The 26,176-nt window shown below is 42.0% G+C and overlaps 2 protein-coding genes across 3 annotated transcripts; one reads left to right on the top strand and one right to left on the bottom strand.

Annotated features, from left to right (window-relative positions):
* Positions 1–39: 39 nt before the first annotated feature.
* LOC111235622 (coagulation factor XIII A chain-like) lies at positions 40–11,193 on the bottom strand. Of its 2 annotated transcripts, XM_022764131.1 has the most exons (15): positions 11,094–11,193; positions 7,869–8,092; positions 6,801–6,989; positions 6,117–6,365; positions 5,866–5,984; positions 5,673–5,780; positions 5,115–5,289; positions 4,659–4,797; positions 4,062–4,165; positions 3,785–3,873; positions 3,444–3,597; positions 2,611–2,886; positions 2,306–2,466; positions 1,935–2,071; positions 1,065–1,206 (listed from the first exon to the last, which is right to left on the bottom strand). In XM_022764131.1, exons 2-15 carry the CDS (start codon positions 8,053–8,055, stop codon positions 1,065–1,067), a joined length of 2,229 nt encoding a protein of 742 aa, XP_022619852.1. In that variant the 5' UTR covers positions 8,056–8,092; positions 11,094–11,193. The 2 variants fall into 2 exon arrangements, with proteins under 2 accessions (XP_022619853.1, XP_022619852.1); XM_022764132.1 differs by lacking the exon at positions 11,094–11,193 and having other exon boundaries at positions 40–1,206; positions 7,869–8,055.
* Positions 11,194–15,120: 3,927 nt separating this feature from the next.
* LOC111235606 (trichohyalin-like) lies at positions 15,121–22,341 on the top strand. Its single transcript, XM_022764113.1, has 4 exons — positions 15,121–15,169; positions 15,477–16,301; positions 16,690–18,155; positions 19,353–22,341. Exons 1-4 carry the CDS (start codon positions 15,121–15,123, stop codon positions 22,254–22,256), a joined length of 5,244 nt encoding a protein of 1,747 aa, XP_022619834.1. The 3' UTR covers positions 22,257–22,341.
* The last annotated feature ends 3,835 nt before the right edge of the window (positions 22,342–26,176 follow it).

Raw genomic sequence — 26,176 nt, 5'->3', positions numbered from 1 at the left:
ACATACATGCACAGTTACAGGGAACACGTCACATAAGTCTGCTGTTGTTAATCTTTTATTTGGTTGATATTTGTGTTCGTTCTTGTACAGAGAAGAAGAAGAGAAGAGACTGATTTTATAGCTTCATATGAAGAGGAAGACTTTACTCGAGTAGACATGTTGATATCTGAATTTAATCGATGTGAAAAGTGGGGGTAAATTTTGAAAAGTGTTCAATTGTTAAAGTTAAAGCTGCAAAAATCACTATTTGGTACATTAATTGAAAGATCAAATGGATCGCTCATAATCACAGAGAATTATCACCCAACTCTGAAGCTCATCTGAGCTTTTTAGCATCTTTTAGCTCATTGTTTTGATTTTATGGCACATTTACTGTTTAGTTCTATGTCACTGGCCTTATCAACCATGTTTCTAGCAGTGTCAGAAAGCCTTTATTTGAAAACCCGGCTCTGATAAAGCTGCCTGCCCAGTGCCTTAATGGCAGACGGAGAGAGAAAACATAATCAATCATCCATCAGCTGAAGAGCCAGATATTTTTATTTTTAAACTTAGTGGAAAAGATAAGGTAAGTCAATATTGGGCTAAAATTCATCAAGAAAACAAAAGAAATCCAGTGGTAATGTTGCTCTGTGTCTGCTGGACTTTTTTCAGAGTAATACTGCCCCCTAGTGGCTGGAAATCCATTACTGCAGCTTGAAAATAGAGATACTTGTGTATTTGTATACTTTGGAGCTAAAAATACTTACGATTTTTGGAACAAAAAACAATGTGAGATAACACTGTTTGTGAAACTGTTCTTTCTTGATTGTAAAAAAATCTCATAGCTTTCTTGTGTGTAATAGGTTACGAAAATCTTTTTTTGTTTTTTGGAAAGATCTTAAGGCACATGCAATTGTTATGACTACTACCTCTGCAGAGTATGTTAAAACTATAACCGTTGTTATAAGTGCTGAAGCTATACCTGTTGTAAACCTACAGCTACATAACTATGTTATAGGCCTATATTTGTGCTGAAGTGTAACTGAGTTAAATGAAGTAGAGCATCCGCGATCCCGTGGTGATCCTCAGGGCTTGATGGTGACGGTTGCCTGGCCGTACACCTGCCTGAGATCAGGACAGTCCAGAGTAGCGATCATCCTGGTGGTACCGACCCTCTGCGGGGTGAAAAACTCGGTCCAGGTCAGAGAGGAGCCTCCTGGGATCATCCTGAAAACAGAAGGGTTAGAGTTAGATACCGACAGGACAGGGTTGGTCAAGAAGCAGTAACATTATGCAATTAAGGCACAAAACACAGGTGTAAATAATGCTTTAGTAATACATGACTCATTACTTCACAGTTATTTCATATATTAATTTATATGCCAACAAATTAGCTAGAATTAGTTACATAGAAAATAGGATTTCTTGCCCATTTAACAAAACATTTCTTATGATTATAATAATAATAATATAAAGATGGAATTCACTCATTAAATCAACATGAATGATACATTAGTTATGTATAAGTGAAGCATGTATTTTGTACCATTATTACGCCCTTTTCTTCTTTGGGGCATATTCAGGAAAGAAAATTGACATGATGTGGTTATGAATAAAAAGAATCTGACCCTTACATAAAGAAATACAGTTTTTTTTTTTTAATGTAATTTAAATATCAAAACGGGAGTTCAATTCAGGTAATGGATTTCTTTTATAATGCAAATTTGGCAAAATATCTACAGGCCATCATGAGACTTTTGTGCTACACAACCTACACACAGATGTGAACAGATGAATGAACGCTGCAACATTATGAAAAGTGGTGCTTTTAAATGAAAACGAGTGATTTTCACTTCAGCTGAAGGTTTGTGTCAGCTATGACAAGGGCACCATCTTGAGTTTGACACACACACACGCACACACACACAAACCTATTTCTTTTGTGCTGAGCTCACCTGTAGTATTTGGACTTGGGCGCCATGATCCCAGGTCCTTCCATGCGAATGTAGACGCTCTCCAGGCTGAAGGTGAAGGGGTTTGTGAACTGCACACTCGCCATCATCTCTTCGTTCACTCTGCCTCCACCGGACACCTGAAGTTCACACGGGACGTTCGTTATACGAACAACTTCACAAATTCAACCCACGAGATATTGCGTTCATAAACTGAAGTGAAGTCCTTGGATCGCCGGCTCTGTGCGATTGGACTGTAGATAACAGACACTTTTGAACAAAGCTGTCGTATGTCGTGTAGGGTGTGTACAAACAGACGAAATGGATCGATTTGTGTTGAAAGTTTTACAATGACAGCGAGCATTATTTCAGACCTCAACAAGGATTTTGGGGTTGCGTAGGGCGACGATTTTCATGGTGGAGATGATCTGGCCGGTCTCCTGGACCTTCCCGGTGATAATGAAGTTGAGGTTGGCCTGTTCCACCAGATGCCTCATGTAGCTTGATGACTTGACTGCCACCAACTCCTTCACAGCTGCAGAGTGAAAAAATACAATCCTGCAATTTCTTCTTTCTTTTAATTGCGTGTGTTTTTGTTTTTTCTTTTAGATCCACAATATTTATGATCCAGAGCAGAGCTTTATTCGATCAAGACAAAAGTAAATAAATAAACACTCACTTTGGTTGGGGTCGATCTCCACGGTGGGATCCCTGAACAGGAACTCAGACCTGGTGACTCCGGTGTAATACACCATGTTCCCGCTGATGTAGGTGTCCACGGTGCGCTGCTGGTTGCTTCGGTTGATGAACTCCACGCTCAGCTCAAAGTCGTCTCCCACGCTGACCTCCAGGGTGGGCACGACCAGGTCCACGTCAGCCAGGGGAGGGTTGGACTTCTCTCGATTGCAGCCATACTCATCTGCTTTTTCCAGGACGGTCCGCTCCTCTGTACTGCCTGGATTGGATGATTGAAATAAACGAGTGTGTTTGCACATTTCTATATTTCAAAAGGAAAAATATCGATGTTTGTTTTAGGTTTTTTCAAAAAGTTTTCCTTCCTGATCACCTGTATCTGTTATATTTGCAGATATCAGGACTTTCGTTTTACTTTCTTTCATCCCTCAGTAACAAAATACTTTATATATACTGTTGCCCATAAAGCTGGAATCCTCTGTTTATTCCTATTTAAATGCATCAGTAATCACTTTTGACCAGGTGCAATGATTACATTATGTTTCCCAATTGCCCAGGTGAAATGAAATAAATCAGATTGTCACAATCATTTCATGGAAAAAGGGAAAAAATATTTTATTCCAACTTTATGAGCAACAGTGTATACATAAGTACCAGGCTGAAAGGTCTTAATCCTTATACAGTGTATCTGTTAAATGTTGTTTTCCTGTTTTCCGTGTGCCATTGCGATCAGGGTAAATATATTCATGCGTTTGTGTAAATCATAATCTGAGGCTGCAGTAGAGAAAACTGCCATTTGCGTCGGACGGCGTCACCAACCTTCAGAGAACTTGTACTGATCGGTGATGTCACGGCGGGTCAGGTCTCCCGGAGTTTTGGTCAGAACCATGCGGCCTACATGAGTCCGGTTCACTTTGACTGGCTCCATGGTCCCGTCTTTTCTCCGGGAATAAAACACCACGTCGCTGTTGACCTGTCGGGAGAGGGAGAGAGAGAGAGAGAGAGAGAGAGAGAGAGAGAGAGAGAGAGATTGAGCCTCCACAAAAACTCAAAGAAAAACTACAGGTACACAGGTACAGTGTAGACTTAGACTCTGCAGACAATAACAACAGAAACTTTTTTTTACTGACATTTACACTGAAATAATAATAAAGATTCACCTCAGCAAACACAAAGGTGGCATCAAAGGGGAAGCATATCTGCCCATGTTTGATGGCCTGGACTGATGCAGGGCCACATCTGTACATGCCTGATGGATAATGGAGGAAGAGATTAAATATTGACGTGCCAGTACACTGTATTTTCTTTTTATCCTGACTGAAAACACAGAAAACAATGCTCCATTCTTTGCATTGCATATAGTGAAAATGATTTTATTCACATTTCGATATGTTGTTATTATGAAGCTGGCAACTATTTCATGTTATTATTATTTACCGTCGCTGGTCTCCTGTGGTGTTGCATCCACAACCTGCCAGCCTCCAAAGCCAGCTGGGAGGTCCGGCCTGGTCATGTAGCACTCATTCCAGCAGTGATAGTTCCTGACAATGACAAACATTATTTTACATTATCATTATCTAAACTTGTGTGTTACTAATAGATGCCCCTAAAATTGTCTACAGCCTGTATTGTGGATGTGACTGTTATAGCTTTAGTAGCACAGGGGTTAAACACGTTTGTCCTGAGCCTGGCGCTGTATGGAAAAGGCCATGCGGTCATTAAAATCATAGCTCAGCTGTGGAAGACTGAATGTGTCCAGCAAATGTGATTGGTTATGCGATATCTTGAGGTTTTTGGTCTGAAATGGCACGAGAGGGAAATTTTCAAAATGGGAAGGTTCATCCTCTGAGGAGCATGAATGTGCTCAATAAATTTCATTGCAAACTGACGCCATGAACTGTCACGCCTTTTTTAACACCTTGTCATGAACCAGATTGTTAGGAAATAGCGGGAACAGCAGAATCCTTACAGGCCACGACAACAGCAGCTTAAAAATGTCAAATTGAAATGAACATGTCGAGGACGGCGTGGTACCAGATAGAGTCTTTGGTGAGCTTGCGGTCAATCCTGCCACCCTCCTCCAGGATGATGTCAGTCTTCAGGTTCCCGTCGTTGTCATGGGCAGAGAAGTAGTTGGTGACGACCCGGGATGGGATACCCAGACAACGCAGGACTAGGACACGGTGGCAAAGACAGAAATCAAATAGTGGATAGACTGGAACAGAAAAGAAAACTGGCCACAGGTTCTCAACTGAGTGAAGTGACCCAAAATATCAAAGTATCAGCCATGTCAAGAGTTGGTTAAATTCTGTAAACATGGAGAAAAGGTGCCTCTGTTATTCCTTTCCTATGTGCAGGAGCCTAAGACTTACAACAACCATCCTTCATGAAAGGAGGAAGGGAATTTATTTTCACCCCACACGAAAGCAAAAATCAGTAATTGGGGAAAATGTGAATTTTAAGTTTATTTGGATCCATTCAAGATCTCACAGGTGTTGAAGACTGCGGCGTAGACCCAGCACTGAGCGTAGCAGACGGGCATCTTGCTGCTGGCGTAGGTGAGCAGGATGTCTGTGCTGCCAGTCCAGGAAGTGGGCGCCACTCCGTAGGTGTAGTCGCCGCTCCAGTTCCCCACCAGCACGCCGTCGTCATCCCGAGAGTTCATCTGAGTGCAGCAAAGAGCAGATTTGAGACATACTGTTCTGATGAAACACAGCACAACACATTACTGACATCATAAGCCTTTCTGCATATTCATATTGACTGCAATCGAAAATCATAATATCATAAAAATAAATAAGCTTATAACCCTTTTATGCTTTTAAATGCCAGAAGCCTTTTCCTCTGAAGTCTGGCAGCTAAAGAATTAGCATTTCACAGTTTAAGTGGAGTCTTATGGAAAGAAAACACTAAGTTAAGACATTGACATTGTACATTTTATTATTCAACAATATTCTTTATGTATTGATGCAACATTTAACTGCATATCCAATCAATCTAAAACCCAGTTTCATGTGTTTTAAAAGGATGTCTACAATATTTTCTTACCATAGCAGAGGCCTTTCTGGTCACCTTGATGGGGTCTCCTCTGTTGGTGATGGGCATCTCAGACCTGTCCATGATGTACAGACAGGCATCCAGGACTCCATAGTTAAACTAGGGGGTGATAAAACAGTTGAATTAGACATTTTAAAATCAGTAAATGAGTCTTCGGAGTGGTTGATTGGTGTTTTCCTCCTACCTGTCCGTAGTTCCAGTCTCTCTCAGCGATGTCGTCGTAGGCGCCGTGGTAGATGATCCCCATCTCGGTCATCACACACTCCTCCCTCTCTCTCTCATCATCCAGAAACACGGCGTCATCTGAGGAAAAACAACAGGTCGTGTGGATGTTTACCAACGTGAAAACCGAGACAAAAGTCAAAACTTCATGTTGCGTATCAATGGTTCAATATAAATGACGCAAAAGTTGTGACTGTGAGGCCCGAAACCGACCCGAGGCCCAGGGGTTGAAGAGGATGTAGAGGTCTCGGCTTTTCTCCTTCCTGGTCCTGCGGATGCCGTAAGTAGTCGCCACGGCAACGTACATGTGGTACTTCCCCACAATGCAGTTCGCCGCAGGAGTGATGCCCATGGTGATCTCGTTGCCCGATGTGTGTGTGATGCGGCCCGCCCAGGAGCTCTGACGCTCCTTCGTGGCGAAGACAGGGATGTAGGTGCCCTTGCTGTACTGGGGGCTGGAGCCTGGGTGGACAGCGAGCGATGGCTTATTTAAGTGAGTGAAAACACTTGTGACAAGAATAAAATACATTTTTTCTTAAAATGGTGGTAAGAAAATACCTAGATACTTAGATATATGAACTACTGAACGGGAGCTAACTTCCATCAATTGTCAAATACGATAAAAAGAAGGGAAGATTTCTTTTAGATAAAACTTATCTTCACGAGCTATTGTATAATTATGAGAAACAAACACACCTGGCTGATTTTTCATAAACTAGCTTCCGTACATTAAGAAGAGCGCTTTGGTTTCTGTTGTCTTGAAACCCTTCAGACATTTCAAGCGTCTATCCATCTCTCAACACATGAACTGGACTGAACACGTGATCCAGAATTAAGCGTGTGATTGTTTTCTGCAGATTGTAAAAGACCATCAACACTACAGTGTTCTGCGCTCACCGATGACAAACTCCAAAGCAATCTTGTCTCGCGCAGAATCGTAGGGACGGTCGAAGGTGATCTTGACCTGGAACTCTTGCGCTCTGCGGACGATGAGATTGTCGGAGTTGTAATACATGGTGTGGTGTTCCACCTTGTTGCTCTCGTCGGGCCTCCGCATCATGTCCACGCCACTGATGTCGAGAAACTCTGAAGGGGACGAAGACGGGGACGAAGGGAACAGGATGTCTCAAAAAACTTTGCAGGCAGAAAACAAACAGAGCAGATTTTGGAAGTGATGCGAATATGTCATTGTGCACATACTTTACCTGATGATATTTTACCTGAGGAGCCTTACTACCTTAATGATACACTGCTATGCTAAACCTTTGCCCTAATATATAGAGGCCAGAACATTCCTCTAACGTCACAAGTATCTCTCTCATATTAACAATTGATCATTTAAGTGATTAAATTACAGCTTGTGATGGAGAAACTAAGTTTTGGAAAGTGTTTTTAGTGGTGAAGTGTCAGCAGCTGTGGAACTTAGCTATTAGAAACCCGTCAGGTATTTATTTGTTGTTAGTTGCTGATAATCTGATTTACTCCAGTAATTACGGACACTGCATTCATAAGTTACCGACACATCTGGATATCTGTGTGTGTGCAGCTCAGGCTGTGGTTTAGCGACACGCTGCAGGAAGTGAACAGAACTTATCCAGTTTGGACGTCATTCACGTGTCAGTCACTCAGAACTGGAAAGTGTCATTGCTGGGAAAAGGACTTTATCTTCTCCAACTAAGACACACTGTGACATCTGTCTGCTTCTTTGACAAACAACTTTTTCTCCATTATGTAAAAAAAAAAAAAATTAAAAAATGGAGGCCTGTTACACGATAAGCTCTTATTCATGAGTTTATTGTGTAACACTATTTACCCTTATGATTTTAAAATGACTTTCCCACATGGGGAATTTCATCCACTTGCATTTGATTGCATGTGTTTGTTGAAACATAATTATACAATTACTGTCCACACACACACACACACACACACACACACACATCCAACACAATACTCCTCCCTCACCAGTCAGAGGGGGAACTCCTCTCGGGTGCGGTGCACCATAGAACTCGAAATCGGGGATGTCCGTGGAGTCAGAGTTGGAGCTGGCGGTGGGACCTGCGGAGCGGCCGCGGTTCGTCACCTTGGGAGGGGGTCCGGTGGGTAGAGGAGGGGCAGGTGAGGGAGTCGGGGAGGTATCTTTATCAGACATGGTGGTGATAGCTCAGGGTGGATGATCCCTCGCAGGTCTGGAAGAGGAGAGAGGATGGAGAACAATGTGTTAATTTCAGTATTGGACACATTATTTCTCCATTGTTTTCACAGTATTTAATATAACATATTACATAACATAACATTTGATGTCAAGTCTAAGATTTGCGTGTACACCAGTTTTATGCAGTTTTTAATAGCTCCCAAGTTCCCATCATGCTCTTCATTCCTGCACAGTGGGCCAGCAGTTCTCACACTCATCTGCGTTACATCTGTGGATACAGTGGAAACACGCCAGAGTGTGTGTGTATGTGTGTGAGAGAGAGAGAGAGAGAGTCCTCGTAACTTTTATTCAAGAAGGAGCAAGTAAAGTTGACAAACGCAAAGAAAAGTGGTTTCCATGTGTGCTTGTGGTTTGGGGTAGAGGGGAGTTTGCAGTCACGCCCCCTCCTGTAAGACGCTGGTGAGGAAACATGCTCTTAGTGTTGGGTGTTTATTTTCACTTTTCCAAATATTGTCTTGTGTGTTTGTGGTCACACACACACACACACACACACACACACACACACACACACACACACACACACACACACACACAGAGGAGCATCAGTTTTAAACCCAGAGCATTAATCATGTCTATTAAAAGACAAAGTTATGTACATCTGACAAACAGAAGAGTCACTCCCAGTCGTGGAGCCGCAGCCTTCCTTCCCACAGGGTTTTCAAAGGTGTGATGTCGTGTAATTGTGACGTTATGTTTTTACAGAAATAAAAAGTTTTGAAATAAAAACACAATTCAACCCTTTATAAAAGTGGTGCGTTCATGCAGAGGAACAGGGACTATATAAGTGAGGCAGGAGTAGTGATGTGGCAGTAGTAGCAGTGGTATTACTGTGAGCCAGTACCAGTGGTAGTAGATATTGTGTTGTGGTGGTAGTAGTGGTAATTAATACTTATATGTGTGAAAGAAATGTCATATTTATAATATTGTATTTTAGTATTTGAGTACTTCTCTTAAATAATGTACTTTTTACTCAGTTATTAATTAACATTTAATTGAAAGTTTTAGTACTTACTGTAGTACTTTTTAAAGTTTTTTTTCCTCAGAAGATTTTACATATAAAAACATGTTAATCTTATAAAACTATGATGAATTGTTGTAGATTAAAGTACCAGGCAACAGTTTTTTGTTAAATGAGAGCTTCCTCTCCCAGCTGCAACAATAAAGTGCTGCTGAGTTTATGCAACAGTCAAAAAAAAATCCTATAATATAACTTTTTTGCATAATGAGTACTTTTATCTTTCACTCTTTAAGTGCATTTTTCTGATACTCCTTCTCTGCTTTCATACAGTAACTGTGAAAACATCTGCATATCTTCGGTGTAAGTATTTACTATGTGCCGTCATCTGTCTGTCTGTCTGTCTGTCCCTGTGCCGGCCTGCAGCGGGTACACATGTCCATCTCTGCCACCGGTGGTCGAGGTGAAAACAGAGTGCTCACTGTGCTAAATGACTCACGCAGCCGAACATGGTCTCAAAGGTCTCTCCTCGTCCAGCACACTCCCACATTGTGCAACAGTGAGCCTCTTTCTCAGGCAGGTGTTTGTACCACAAACGTGCTCACTCCACACTGTGCCCCCTGCTAGCATGTAATGAAAACAGATGTTGTGTGTTTAATAGTTAATACCGCTCTGCCCCCTGGAAGCATGTTTTAGGTGGTGGACCCCATGTGGGCTGAAGGGTTGCTGTAATTTTAGTTGCTTTGTGTTTTGTGGATTTAATGAGTCACAGTGAGTACACCGAGGCTCTTTGTTTACATGGATTTGATGTGTTCCCACCCAGGGCTAAGTTTGATTAATTACCATAGAGGTCAGTCAGTAAGTTTTAGTTGATTTGGTTCGTTGTTTTCACCTTTATAGCCTCTTTTCATTAACTGAGTTTATGTGGTTCACCCTGAATGGAAACAACTTGTTTGGTCTGACTTTTCCACTTGAACAACTGGCACTACTACTATTTGTAATGTACCCATCGTAGTGGATGAATTATTACTACATGTCTCCACTACGGCTACGACTAACAGTCATTCTTATTAACAGCTATTTTCTTGATTAAAGTCACCACATATCTTAGGTGATGCCACTTCTTTCACAGCACTCTGATATCTTCAACTAAAAGCACAAAAGTACTAAAGCCAGATGTTGCAAAGTATCAAAAGTAAAAGTATTCATTATACACAACACACCCTTTCATAGTGTGATGATATTCTAGAGTTATTTCTGATGCATTAGCATGGAAGCAGCAAATGTACTGAAATAAAAAGTATAATACTTTGAATTATAAAGCGACACAAAATGGAAATACTTGAGTAAAGTACAAGTAAATCAAAAGTCTACTTAAGTGCATTACTTGAGTGAATGTACTTAATTGTTTCACATCCCTGAGCTACAAATCTTGTAAAACGTTTTCTTGGGCTCTAATTCAGTGACGTATGCACACACACGTTTCTTAACACAGCTCTGGCAAATGCTGATGCAGGAAACCTCGGCAGAGGTTTAACAACCTGTTTGTGCTGACTGTTTAAACCCACTTTTCACAGCAAAACATGAGTTAAATAGACCAGGTCTGCATATATAATAAACATTTAGAGACAAAAAAACTATACATTTCAATATTGTTGATGCAGAAAGACTAACAACCAGACCAGGAGCAAACACTGACTGCAACCACTGAAAATACTAACAGTGTAAAACCCCTGGGTTATTAGTTTGACTGTGAGTGGGAAATGGAAACAAATTGTTGGTGAAAGAAAAGTGCATAAAAAAAGATGATGAAATGCTCCAATGTGCATGACATATGGTGATGTACAAAAGGTTTGTAGGCGTTACGCCAAATAGTTTGGAACTACAAAACTCGGTGACAGATGTGTCAGCAAATTAATTTGCATCTTCACATCTGGAAGATATAAACAAAACAAAGTTACCAAACTGCTAACAAATCTTGGCGCAATAAAATTGTACCAAAGTGAGAGTTTTTACTTACGAATGCAACCTTCGTATGTGTGTCGGTGCAGAGTGGACGCAGCACAGACGCCGTTGGAGAGAGGAGCTGCTGTTGGTTGGTTGGAGTCAGTCTGCTGCTGCTTCTCCGACTGGGAGTCCTCTGCTCCTGCTTATATACCCTACAGGGGCAGGGAAGATCTATATGTGTGTGTGTGTGTGTGTGTGTGTGTGTGTGTGTGCGTGTGCACGCGCTCTGTGGGGAAATAGTGTTGTCTTGGGTGTAACTGGTCAGTCCAACTTGGGAACAGGATGTGGAATCTACCATCTCTGCACAAACCACAGCTGGATGGGGCTCAGACAGATAAAGTCACAGACGGATCGAGTCTCATTCCAGACGTCTCTGTCAGAGGACACACACACACACACACACACACACACACACACACACACACACACACACACACACACACACACAGTGATATGAAATGATTATGTTAAATCTTACTAATTCACTCCTATATCCCTTTCTTTCACATCTTTGTTTTGTTTCACTGTTTTTGTCTGAACTGAAACATCTTTACAACTGTTGGATGAACCGCCATGAAATGTTGTTCAGGTATTCATGTTCCCCTGAGGATGAATTGTAGTAACTTATCCATACATCCATCTATTAACTGTACCACTTATCCTTTCAAGGTTCGGGGGCTGACATGCTCCTATCCACACTTACAGGCAATTCAGAATTAACCTGCTTGTGTTTGGACTGTGGGAGGAAGCTGGAGTTCAGGAGGAAACCCACAAACTGCACTCAGAGTGGCCCCCGGTCAGTCGGCAGGTTCAAACCCAGAACATCATGACTGATAAACATCTGCATGTCAGCGAATTAACACCCCTGTCCTTAAGCAAAGCCTCACTGAATTGCTATTCTTGTTAAATTCATTATTATTGTAAATGTGCCAGTGCTTCAATTCTGAGAAGCTGAAAAGAAAAATTGTCTGTAACATTGTGCAACATAGGGTATGTGATGTATTCATTTAGTATTGCCAATGATTCATGTTTATCTTGCGCTCAGATTTGTAATTGTTTGTTCACAGGCGCAGCGCTGACTGATCTCTATTTCAGTATGTTGGTTTCACTATTGTTGATCTAAGCGTTATTTATCTCAGCGTTCTTTGTAGTTCTGCTCATTTTAGTTCTGTTTGAATTCCGGTCACAGGTGTGTTTGGTGTGCTGGCCGTCCACTCACTTTTGATGGTGCTGTGGTTTGTCATTACTTATTTACCAGCGCAGTGTTTTTATTTTAAGGGTTGGTTTTCGGTTTGTGTTATTGCTTCCATGGTGAAGGACACTCCCAGCGCTTCACCGCTGGGTTGTTTGGCTTCTGGTCGTGGTTTTGGTTTTTGTTCTTAATAAATAGCCAATTATGCAACAAGTCCTCCAAATCAAACAACTCCACTGCAGAGGGGCAACGCAGAGAGGCGTTTACCCATTGGACGCCTCTCTTGACAGGAAATCATCATGTCACAAATCACGGTCGAATATCGTGGCAACGCTGTGGTTAAAGTTTGGTTTAGGGACAGATCATGATTGGAGTTAAAATGACTTTATACTTCTATTACTTTTACTGTTCGTGCCAATATTACTACATGTATTGCTGCCACCTTTCCTGCTACAGCTTCACTGCTCGTATCATTACACCTGCGTTACTTCCTCTGATACTCAGACCACTCTCTCTGCATCCACTCTAGCATGTATACAGTTTTCCAAATTGGCAGTGATACGGTGTTGAAGGAGTAGTAAAGAGCAAGAAATGAGTCCAAACACAATAAAGGACACAAAAAGTCCCTCTGCTGAAGAGCCAGTGCAACAGATTCCCCTCAATCATCTGCTGCGACCAAGAGTTTCCATCAGCACGACCCAGTACAAGAACATAAAAGAGTTTAATTTCCCTCTGAAGCAGAGGTGTGTGTACAACCTTCACTTCAGACCTGATTCTAAGTCTGTAACACATGTGCAAACACACACACACACACACACACACACACACACACACACACACACACACCACTGCAAGTTTCCGTGGCTCCCATTTCCACCACTAGCGTTATCTTCCTGATCGACCAGTTAATTTTAGGGACAAACTGATCAGTAAAGGCCAAGTCGAATGTATATGTTACATTAAAAAGAATAACTGTGAGCTTCAGTGCTGATGGTGATGGTGGTGGTGGTGGTGGGGGGGGGGGGGGGGTCTGTTTTTTATTCATCATATGGAGATTTTTAGATGCCAGGCAGCCTCACATTTGGGGAGGGAAGTGCTGCAGGGAGTCCAATAAAAAAGTAATTCATTTGACATTTACAAAAAGCCTCACACATGTGAAAAGGCATCCATCATGTTAATATTCACCAAACACTTAACAGGCCTCAAAACAACTCCGCTTGGGTTAATGGCGCCAAATCAGCGCGGCTGATTCAGTCCTTTCCATAAACAGGGTTTGTTTTTATTAACCCTGACTGGTGCTGAAGGAAAGGGTGAATCATAAAGGACGTGATCTAATGTGCGTGTGTGTGTGTGTGTGTGTGTTTTCGTGGGACTCACTGGGCTGGACATGAGAACGTGTTGTACCATGTATGCAGCCAGGGACGCCACACAGCCAAGGTGTGGCGGTGACAGCAAGCAGCTCTGACCACAAGCATGATGAAAGGATGCTGGCTCTTCACACAATGCGACGTCTGTTACAAAACACATGTATCTCTATTTTAGATTACGATGAGTTACAACCACAGACTTCATCTATCATTAGCTGTTCTGTTTTGTTCTGTTTTGGTGTTGATTTAGTATTTTCTGTACGACACAAATACCACAAAACCAGAACTGATGGAGCGAAGTACAAAATATTGGACTTAATCCTTTCACTACATAATGCTGAACACATAAACACGTTTTGCCATGCAATTTGAGTAATTGGAAAAAATAATCTCACCAAGGTCGAGGTCCATTTAGTAGCTGTTCTGGATCTTTCTATTGTACATCATCGTCCTCACCAGCTGAAGTGTAGATGCTCAAATCTTCATTCTGTCGGAGCACTTTAACTTCTCGTCCATTCTGGTTCAAAAGACGAGTTTAAAAGTTCATTCTTGACCATGAAAATCAACATATCAAATGGTGAAGATCATGCGATATGATCAAAAACTCAAGAACAGTTACTAAATGGACATTGTGACAAACTGCCGTTTGTGAGAATCATGATTTCATTATGTAACAGTCAATAAATGAAGGAACATACAGTGTGTACTTTGATGCTCAGATAAACTTATTGCCAGATGTTCTTCCTCATTCGACGCTCATGTTTCTTTCAGCTTCTACACTGTGGGAAATTTTCATCACAAAATTAAGAGTTTTTCATTTTTTTCGAAAAACACTCCACTGCAGGTATTTCATTTCATTTGCACTTTGTATAAAACCGACTTCTCTGCGCTGTTTTCTCACTGAAGTCACACTGTCCTTTCAAGCACGCAGACAATGCGATGTGAGGAAGGAACTCTTCACCACAAGGCAAAGTTAGCTCTGTATGAATTTGCTTGCTGGGAGAGGAAACAGAGCTGCCACACATTTACCACAGGACAGTGTCTGACGGTAAAGAGCTCTGCAGCTCTCAACATGAAGCCTGCATGTGTGTTTCAGCCATTTGTTCTGTGTATGTACAACATGTGCATGAATGAATGAATCCTTGCAGCTGCGTGCAGCATGCATGTATGCACTGGTGTGTTTTGGAAGCATGTGCATATTCAACTGTGTCATAAAAGCCTCACTGTGCCACCTCTTAACTTCCTGTCATCTTCATTGAGCATACGTTAGAAAACCACAGGTGGGTCACATGACACGGAAAACTTTCCACTTTCTGTCTGCAGCTTGTGCAGCACGGATCCTCGTTTTAAATCAAATAACTATCAAGAGTGTTTCTGTTCTCTTTCACAATGACGCTGAAGAAATTCTTCCTTTAAAGGTCGCACAGGAAACCAAAAAGAGGAAGAGGCACAAGAGGAAGAAAAGTGGACAGAGAGAGGCGATGGACACGACAGATGAGAACAGCAGTCGAGTCACCGTGGCGAATGGTGGTGAGTGTATTGTTGAGCTCTTCCATTATTTGTTTATTTAAGTTCTGTAAAATCTGAAATTAGCTTTGGCTACAGCAAAGAGAATAATACAAGTTTGTACTTTCTGACAGCAAGTTGTAATTGTACGTTGAGGAATTTCATAATAAAAACATTTTAAAAAATAAATAAATAAATATTTGACAAGAAAAATATAATCATCTAGTTTCAGTTCTTGAGATAAGACAGTAAAAAAAACTGAATAAATTCAAGTATAAAGCAGAAACTAGACGTCTGACTGCTCTGTGACTCTGTGTTTTGTGTCATTCAGCTTATCCGGTGCGGTGCACTGAGGAAGTACTTCTCCCTTTCTTCACAGATGAGAGTCTGCAAGCTGCAATGGACTCCAGACGCCCTCCTGCTTCAACCAGCGTCCCTCCTGCTCTCCCAGAACTCAGACTGGTCCTCCTGGGCAGGAAAGGAACCGGGAAGAGCGCGGCAGGCAACACCATCCTGGGAGGAGTGGGAGGGTTCGAGAGCGGGAAGCCCACGGAGGAGTGCGTGAAAAGACGAGCTGACGTGGCAGCGAGAAAAGTCACAGTGGTGGACACACCTGGGTGGGAGTGGTACTACCCGCTCAACAGCACCCCCAACTGGGTGAGGAGAGAAACTTTACGGAGTGTATCGCTTTGTCCTCCTGGACCCCACGCTGTGCTCCTGGTGGTTCGGTCCTGCGCCTCAGTCACTGACGCCTACATCTCTGAGATAGAGGAGCACCTGGAGCCGCTGGGAAAAGGAGTCTGGCAGCACACCATGCTGCTGTTCACCAGGGGAGACGAACTGGGCCTCACCACCATGGAGCAACGGATTCTGACCAGCGGCCCACCTCTCCAGAGACTCCTCCAGAAGTGTGGGAACAGATACCATGTTGTGAACAATCGCAGCAAAGGAGACGGGACGCAGGTCAAAGAGCTGATAAGGAAGCTGGAGCAGATGGTGGAGGCGAAGGAAGGTGGAAACAGTCATCTGGAGATGGACAACACAGTGCTGCTGGGTTTGGAAGCAGACGGGAAGAGGAGAGCGAGGGAGAGGAGGAAGAAACAGAGGCAGATGGAGGCACAGATGCAGAGAGGGACCATCAAAGCAGCTCTCACAAGTGAGTTCTTCAGTCTGTTTGATTTGTAGAACTTCTCAAGTCCTCTCAAGTACATGCAATCATTTCATTTCATAATAAGGCGCAGACAGTGTTCGGTGCCATGCAGCTTAATCGGATTCTCCAAAACATGTTGAATGCATCTTTATTGGAATATGTAAATATAACACAAACATGTAATCAGTATTTTTTTTATTGTAATACTAAATCAAATGGACGAGACTGTAATTTGAATGGGCCGCTCTACAGAGCTTCTTTAGCCTCATTTAACCTCATTACTTTAGTCTTATATCTTGATATTTTCTGTATCATCTAATTTCACTTATTTCATCAAAACACGAAATAGTTGACTGACTGACTCACTGAAAATCTGCACCTTTGTCCCTGCCAGGTGATGGTCCTCAGGGCTCCGAGCTCGATGCTCATCAGTCTTTCTCCAAGGCTCCCCGACGTCTCCCCGAGGTCAGGCTGGTTCTCCTGGGTGAGCGCGAAACTGGAAAGAGTTCTGCTGGGAATACAATCCTCGGGAAAACAGGCTTCTTCCAAGCCGGGGCAGTAACAGAGGAGTGCTTCCGTCAGCAAGCAGAGGTGGCTGCGCGGCTGGTGACGGTGGTGGACACACCGGGCTGGGAGGCAGGTGTGGCGGGTGCTACACCGGAGAGGGTGAAGAGGGAAATTGTGGGTAGTGTGGCTTTGTGTCCACCAGGGCCCCACGCACTCCTGCTGACTCTGAGAGTGGACACACTGGTGACGGTGGGACATGTGAGGGAACATCTGGAGCTTTTGGGCGAGGGTGTGTGGAGACACACAATCTTGCTGTTCACCCACGGCGATCAGCTGCGAGAGGGGGTGGATATTGAACAGCACGTCCAGGGTGGGGGCAGAGACCTGCAGTGGCTGCTGGACAAATGCAGGAGCAGGTACCATGTCATCAGCAGTGTAGATGGAGGAGGAAGAGGAAGTGGAGGCTCCACTAAGGTGACAGAGCTCCTGGAAAAAGTGGAAAAGATGGCGACAACAAACAGGTGTGAGGCTTTCTCCTGTCTGGTTCAGGAGGTCAGGGATCTGAGCCGACAAAGGAACGAAAAGTTCAACCAGCGCCTGAAGGACGTGGGAGATAAGATGCTTCGTCAGGAGGTGGAGTTGAAGAATATGAGAGACAGAGAGATGAAGAGCATCAGATGGTTCTTTGATAGGAGGAAGAAGGTAAAATCACCTGGGAAGGCTGACATTCAAAGGGAAGAAGAGGAGGATGAGGACAGGAGGAGCCTCGGGGAAAGGAAGAATGATATTGGCGAACTAGAGGACAGGATACAATGGCTGACTGAGGATAAAGAGAGAGAAATTCAGGATATGGGCATAGAAAACGAGAGAATCCGCGTAGCACTAAACCAAAGTAGACGAGACAGGGACGAGGTGATGCTTAACCTGGAGCTAAAAGAGAGAGAGATTGAGGAGCTGACAGAAAGAATTGACGAGCAGCAACTGAAACTGCTCGACCTCGAACGTGCCGGTGTAGAAAATGAACATGAGAGAAAACAGAGGGAGGACGCCATTAGAGCGGAGAAACAAGAGTGGAGGAAAAAAGTGGAAAAATTGGAGGAAACTGTAAAGCTGCAGGAGAGAGAAAGAGCAGAGTGGATGGAAAAAGTTGATTCTTTAAAAGCAGAAATGGACGAGACAAAAAGACACTATGATGATGCTCTTGAGAGAAAAGAACGAGAAAATAACAGAGAGATGACAAAGCTGGAAGAAAAACTAAAAGAAGAGATGGAAATAAAGCTGTTTGAAAAAGACAAAGAGAAGGATGAGCTGAGAAAGAAAGCCTCGGAGGAAAAGCAGATAACTCTCGATAATGTAAAACAACATGAAAAAGAAATGGAAAGGAAAGTTGACGAAATGAAATCACAGCACGAGAAAGAGATAGAGAGAAAAACGCAAGAGAAAGAAACAGCAATACAAGACATGAAGGTGAAGCATCAGGAGGAGATCGCCAAAAAAATCAGTGAGAAAGAACAAATGATGGTGAGAACAAAAGTTCAACATCGAGAAGAGATTGATCAGAATTTGAAAGAAAAAGCACATGATATGGAAAGCATCAAACAACGGCATGAGAACGAAATTAGGAACATACAGCAAGAAAACCAGAGAGAGATTACAGATCTGAAAGAGCAGTTTGCAAAAGAAAATGAGGAACATAAGCAAGCGAAAGAGAAAGAGATAGCTGAGCTAGAACAAATGTATCACGCCCAAATAACAGAAAAAATGCTAGAAAACGAAAAAGACAAGGAACTGATTAATCTAAATCACAAAAAAGAAGTGGCACAGAAGATGCAAGAGAAAGGAAATGAAATAGAAGCTTTAAAACTTCAGCATCGGGAAGAAATGGCAAGAAAAACGAATGAAATGGAAAAACTGATGGAGGCGAGGAGAGCTGAACAGCAGGATGAGATGGATAGAAAAATGAAAGAAAACAAGGAAGCTGTAGAAAGAGTCCAACAACAGTACCTGGAAAAAATGAAGGAGATGGAAGAAGAAAGAAAAAGAGACACTGAAGAGCTGAAAGAGCAGTTTGCAAAAGAAACTGAGAGACAATTGCAGGAAAGACTAACAGAGATAAGAGAGTTAGAACAAAAATATGCTGCACAGATAGAAGAAAAAGTGCTAGAGAATGAGAAAGAGAAAGAAATGATTCATCAATCCAATAAAAAATACATTTTGGAAAAACTGCAAGAGAAAGACAGACTAACAGAGGAGTTAAAACGTCAGCACATTGATGAAATTAAAGAAAAAATGCACGAAAGTGAAAAAGAAAAAGAAAGATACAAGAAAGAGATGGAGAAAAAGGTGGAGGAAAAGGAAAAGGAGATTGAGGAGGTGAAACTGAGTGTCAAAGATCTGAAGAAAAAGCTGCAACACAAGGAGGAGAAAGAAATGGATCACACAAATTACAAAAAAGAAACAGAGCAAACACTGGAAGAAAGAGAAAGAGAAATTGAGGAGATGAAAGTAAATGTCAAAGAGATGAAAGAGAAACTGAAACAAAAAGAAGAGGCAGAAAAAGTACACGTAAAGAACAAGAAAGAAACAGAGCAAAGACTGGAAGAAAAAGAAAGAGAAATAGAGGCGACCAAAGAACATTTAAAACAACTTGAACAAAGAGAAAGGGATCAATTAAATCACAAGAGACAGATGGAGCAAAAACTGGAAGAAAAAGAGCGAGTGATAGAAAAGTTGAACCAGCTTTTAAAGGATATCGAAGAGATCCTGCAAAGGAAAGAAGACGAGAGAGGAGAAATTATTCTAAACCAAAAGAAAGAGGCAGAGCAGCGACTGCTAGACAGAGAGAGGGAGATGGAGGAGATGAAAGAGCAGCTTTTAAATGAAATGGAGAGAATGGTAAAAGAAAAGGAAAGTGAGATTGAAAGCATTAAACAGCAGGCCGACTCCAGGGAGATGAGATGGACGGAAGAGCAGAAGAAGAAGGATGAGAGAGGAGAAAACGAGATGAACAAGCTGATAGAAATCATCAATGCAAAAACTAAAGAAATAACACAAGCAAAGTGTCTTCTTGCAGAGAGAGACGGTGAGGTGGATGAGGCAAAAAAGACATGTGCAAACTACCTAAAAGAAATTGAAGATCTGAAAGAAACCAATCAAATCCAGACCTCCAGTATCACTGAGATACAACAACGTCACACAGAGCAGGAGAAGAAGAAAGATAGTGAAATTACGGAAAAACTGCAGGAGAAAGAAGCGGAGCTTGAGCAACTGAGGCAAAGAGACAGAGAAAACGAGAAAGAGATCGTCCAACTGAGGCTAACGATCGAGCAGACAAAGTCCGAACTGAAGGATCTCACCAACAAGATGGAAAGGGAGATGACGAGCATGATCCAGGAATACGAAAAGGAGATTGCAAGAAGAAATGAGAACATAGAATCACTGGCAAAGGAGAAGGACGACGCTTTAAGTCTTTTGGAGGAGGAAAGTCGGCAAAGTATTTCGAACGTTACCGAGAAATACGAACAAAGTCGCAAGAGAGTTGAGGAGCTGCAGGAGCAAAATGAGAAGATGAGAAAGGAGGCGGACAATCTTAAAATAAAGTATGAGGAGCTGAAGACGGAGAGTGAAGAAGAAGTTAGGAAACATCTCAGGGGATGTGAAGAGCAGGCAAAGAGCAAAGAATCTGAAATCCAAAGTGTTCTTGAAGAGAAAGATCTGGAGGTCAGGGAACTTAAAGAGGCAAATGACAAACTGCAAGTACAGATAGAAAGGATGAAGGAGAGGGACGATGAGGCGAAAACGCTGATGAATGAGCAGAGAGAGCATTTTGAGAGGCAGCTGGAGGAGAAACAAAATGAGTTCAGAATTAAGGATGAAGAGATTGAACAGAAATTCTTGGAAAGGGAAAAAGAAGTAGGGCAAAGGGAACAGGAGCTGAGTAGAAACGAAGAAGAGTTGAGCGAAAGAGGAAGTAAGTTAGATGCGAAAGAGGTAGAACTTGTTGAAAAAGAAGAAAAGCTGGAAAGTAAGGAACAAGAGCTTAGAAAACTGGAAGTGAATCTAGAGATACAACAACAAGAGCAAGAGGGAAGAGATCAGTGCGAGCAAGATGTGAGAGTGAAAGCGCAGATTATTGAGAAAAAGGAGAGGGAGCTAGAAAGCTTGCTTCAAGCTCTGGAAGGGAAACAGAAAGAGTTAAGCTGTCACGGTCAAGACCTTCAGAAGAAGGTAAGAGGTCTGAAGGACCAGGGGAAAGAGCTAAAAGATAGGGAGCACTATTTAAAAAATGAAGAACAGGAGTTGATCAACTGGAAGTCGGAGTTGCAGATACGAAACGAGCATGTAAACTCTACGACTCAGCAGTTAGACGAAATGGGGAGAGACTTGGCTTCACTGAAAGAAGAACTTCACCAAAAAGAGAAAAACTTAAAGATCTCCCTCAAAAGACTCAACGATTGGGAGCAGAGTCTCGAAGCCAGAGAGGCAGGATTGCGTGAGAGGGAGCAAAGGGATTTGGAGAACGGACGACATGAGGTTGACGACAACATGAGAGTCAACGAGGTGAGTGCGTTCAGTCTGGAAGCTGCAGTTGGAAGCTCAGGAGACGACATCCATATGAGATGCCAAGAGGTCAGAGAGAGGAGGGGAAGAGGAAGAGGAAGAGAGTCAGAAAGGACAAAGAATGGGGAGGATCAAACAACGAAAACTGCATTGTCAGCCGCGGAGAGCAATAACTGTCATCTTGAAACACTAAAAGAGATCGACAAGGCTGATTTTAAGGAAGGGAAAAAAGGCAGAGGGCACCTGGAAATGGAAAAGGTCATCGGGGATATGAGGTTGTTTTCTCAGAGTCGCGGTCAAAGACGCTCAAACCACAAAGACTCTCCTGGATTGGATTTCAGAGTGATGGTGTTAGGGGAGTGCTGGTCATCTCGCTCCCCCGCTGGAGTCACCATCCTGGGTGGGGAAGCGTCTGAACTCGATGGATCTACCTTCAGGTCTTGGAGAGGTCAGATTGCCGGGAGACACCTCGCGGTTGTAGAGCCGCTAGGTTTGAGGTGGCGAGATGGACCGGACCCAACAAACACATCGCTGAGGAAAAGCCTTCGCGACAGCATCTCCTGGTGTCACCCGGGACCTCACGTCGTCCTCCTGCTCATGCCGGCCTTCTTAACCTGCACGCAGAAGTACAGGAGAGCTGTGGAGGAGCACATGAGTTTGCTTGGGGAAGAGATCTGGCAGCGCGCCTTGGTGTTGTTCACATGGGGGGAAACTTTAGGGGTGAGCGCAGAGCAGCACATCCTGAGGAACGGGGAGCTGATGGCGCTCGTAGAGAGATGTGGCGGCAGGTACCATGTGCTGACCAGCAAGAGAACCAACTCTGTGATTGAAGGACTGTTTGAAAAGATGGAGGAAATAGTGGCTTTGAACAACAGGGAGCAGTGTTTGGTGTAGCTCTGTGATCAGACTGTGTCTGAATTTATTGTGTAAATACTGTGTTTTTTCATGTCGTCATGTGAATATCGTCTAATAAATTTAAGGAAGAAGTACTCAGATCTTTTAATTTATGCAAAAGTATTAATAACACTGTGTAAAAATCCCCAATCGCAAGTAAAAGTACTGAATTTTAACAATAACAATTTTAGTCCAGTGGATCTCAACGTGGTTTTTTGTTGAAATATTGGAGACATTAACCTCTTTGGGCATCAAAAAAATATCAAAAGTAAAACCATCTGAGAAGTTTAGAGGGGAAATCACTCTTTGGTTAAACAGCCAACAATTAAAACGTCTGAAAAATTACAAGGGGCCACTGTTAGTGTCATAAGCCAAAAAAAAAAAACTGGTTTAATCTTGAAGAACATATTGTATTTTATAAGCCTATCATGTGTTTTTTAATGCGGATCTGAAAAGTAACCAGTAACTACAGCTGTCAAATAAATGTAGTGGAGTAAGAATATAATATTTTACTTTGAAATTTAGTAAAACAAAAGTACAAAGTAGCAGAAAATACAAAATACAAGTGGAAGTACCTCAAATACTTTACTCTCGAGCATTGCATTTAACATCCTGCTTACTGAATGATTCATGTAAACACTCATAAATGAATTATTACTTCAAAAACAGTCATTTAAGATTCCGAATGAGCCGCAACCCCAACATGATTTTTCAGACAAACCTCATCTGACCTGCGCTGTCACCACTGGCGTCAGGGAGACTTTCATACTTTTTCCACAAGATGGGGACCTTGTGTCAGTGTGGAGCTGCCTGAGTAATCAGTGTTGAAAGTCACTGATGACAAGGAGTTGATGGTGAAAGTATAGTGAAGATAGTCAAATATATTTTTTTAAACCGTGTTTTACAATTTTCTGTGTAAATGGCTACTTTTTAAAAAGGAAGAGTACACAAAGCCTGACTAGCAGGCCTGTGCTCCGTCTTGACTGGAGGTATTTCAGGAGAACCAAACCATCTCGCAATTATAACCCCAGGGAGCCTCCCGCATGCTGAGAGGACTCCTGCTTTGACAAGTAAATTATGACTCTTGATGAGAGGAGTACTGCTTTCTCAGAATGCAATTTTTGACAGCCAGGAAAATGCGGGTGGATACATACAACAACTTCCATCATCCGCGGAGCCAGATGCAACATCCAAAAACACTCGTGTGCAATCATCAGGCTAATAATTATGGACTGTGAGTGCTGGTCTGTATCTCACATGGCAGCAATGTTTTTTAATCTGTCCATTCAATGTGAGCTGCCTTTAGAGGCAAGATGAGAGGGTGTTGTGTCAAGATGGATCCCTGCTTCTTTGATCATCTCTGTTTTCAAAGCGTCTGGGGAGAAATTAAGAGAAAAAAAAAAGAAAGAAAAAAAAAAGTTGTCAAATTGCAGTTGATGCAGACATAATTTTCATTCATTTTAAGCATAATGTTTTAAAGATATCAGGTATCCAACACTCACTCAGCCATAATATGTCATAAGCAATGGCCTTTTTCATGTTTAAATCCGTCGATTTATCATCACATAGCTCATTTATAGCATCACAACACTTGATTTATTTATTATAAGCTTGGATTGATTACATAGTGCATTGATTACAAAGACCTGGTTATTAATGGTTTAGTTTAGAAATGTTATAGATTGATATCACTATAGAAATAGATAGATATACATATATAGATATCGCTATGGAGATAGATGGATAGATAGATAGTGTTTAAAGGGATAGTTCAAGATTTCTGTAACTATGCATATTTGCTGTATTGCTAACAATGATATGATAAGATTAATACCTTTCTCGTGTATGTACAGTAAATATGAAACTACAGCAAGTAGCCTGTTAGCTTAGCGTAAAGAAAATGTATGTGTTACATTTGTGTTTTCCTCTCTTTCCAGTCTTTGTGATGAGCTAACCGGCTGCTGGGTGTAACTTAATGCGCAGGCAGGAGAGCGGTATCAGTGTTCGTATCATCATCTTAGCAAAAATGTCAAACTACATCTTTGAATGATGCATTAGGTATTGAGAATTATCTTTTCATTTAATCTAATGGTGTGAATAAAAAATAAAAAAAAAAACCTTTAAACTGCACAACATTTTAAGAAGTTGTTTTGAGAAAAAAAACAAAAACAAAACACATTCCTTAACCCCGGCGAGGTGATCCCAAAGTTCGTTAATACCAAGGTCGCACAGGTTCAGGCAGGAGGATTTCAAAAATACAAGCGTGTAAAAATGTGTGTTTTAAGTGAACTATGATCCGAAAATCCATCCCACACTTTCTTCTCTCTATCCAAGGACATTTAGGAAACAAAAAAATCACTGCCATATGTGTGGGTTCACAGGTGAATCCTTGCTCCATATCAGCATTGTCACACTGAATGGTGCAAACAGTGAATGATAAAACCACTCTTGGGCACTCATTTCGGTTTTAGCTGGCATTAGTTCAGATTAAGGCAACATGGTAACCCTAATTTATCTTTATTTGAAGCCTTTTAAGGTCCTGAATTAGGCTTTTTGGGAAATATGGATGGGGCCACATTTACATGCACCACAATAGACAGGAACATCACAGTCAATCATGTCTACAAATGTTGGAAACAAAATTACTGGGCTGTGTTAAAACAGAAGTTAATGGTTGGGCTGATTTTTATTAAGGACTGTGCACTCTCATTTGAATAATGGTCTTTCCAACAATGTTGTTTCTTTTCAGTACTTGACCCAGGAAGGAAATAAATGTGATTCCGCTTTAACACGTCCATTAATATTCAAGTGGCTTTAATACTCCAGGTTTATTTCTGACACACCATAATTAGCACAGCAGTCTGGCGCTAGTTTATGATAAATCATGTTCTGATTGTGCGTATGGGTGGTGGTGGAAAATGAATGAGTTTCATTGCAAAAAAAAAAAAATGCATGGCTATTGTTAGGAGAGAATACCTAGCAGTCGGTATTTGAAAAACAAAACTGATTTGGTCATGAAATATACAATTATAATGTACGTTGTGCTTGAGGTTGATTCAGCGTAACACAAAATCTGCTCTCGTCGCATGCGAGTTGTTGCTTTAGCCTTAAACTATGTAGGCTACATATACTGTTAGACAGCTCTTTAATTCATCAGCAAGTCCCCTCAAGTGGACTGTTCAACCACTTTATAAGTTGATGTTAATAAGTTGTTAATAAATGGATTTTGGTTTAGATGAAAGTGGCACTTACTAATAAATAAAGCACCAGATGAAAAGAAAAAGGCAAATGAAATGCTGGATGACGATTTTCCACAACTTGGAAACCCCACATCTGCTCTTATTAATAGCTTATAACTGATCATAAAGCATCAGTAAATGATCCATTAACCATTAAAAAACAAAAAAGGCATCAGTTCCAGCTAATAAAGCGGCACATCTTTGGTGGCGTCTGGTCACAAGGACAGGTAGGGGGTGGGGATCGAGAACCGGTTCTGAATTGGAATCTGTATGCCTCCAAGTTTATTATGTCCTATAATCGATAACGGCATGTTTTTCTGACAGTTGCAAAAACGATGGCGTCCAACTCATGCGTCCATGCTGCTGGAAACTTTCAACAAGAAGGAGTCACGGTGGAGAAGAGGAAACGAACGACGTGATACCATTTGACACTGCAAAGAAGTGCCGCTGCTTCCCAGGCAGCACAACCATTACACCAAGGGTATAAATCCTATGTTATAACAACATTAGTGCTGCACAGACGGGCTTGGAATTAAAACAGGGGTTAAACAGTGGAGCCTTTGCACACCTGAGTCTCATGCATACCTTTCCACAACTCTGTTTCTACACCGTTCAGACTGAGATAATAAACAGTTGTGTTGACGTCTACTCCCCCCACACACACACACACATACACACACA

The sequence above is a fragment of the Seriola dumerili genome, unplaced genomic scaffold (genome assembly GCF_002260705.1).
Source record: "Seriola dumerili isolate Sdu_G_001 unplaced genomic scaffold, Sdu_1.0 BDQW01000531.1, whole genome shotgun sequence".
NCBI classification, from domain to species: domain Eukaryota; kingdom Metazoa; phylum Chordata; class Actinopteri; order Carangiformes; family Carangidae; genus Seriola; species Seriola dumerili.
Note: the sequence above shows the minus strand (reverse complement) of the source record. Positions and strands in the feature narration are given on the sequence as shown.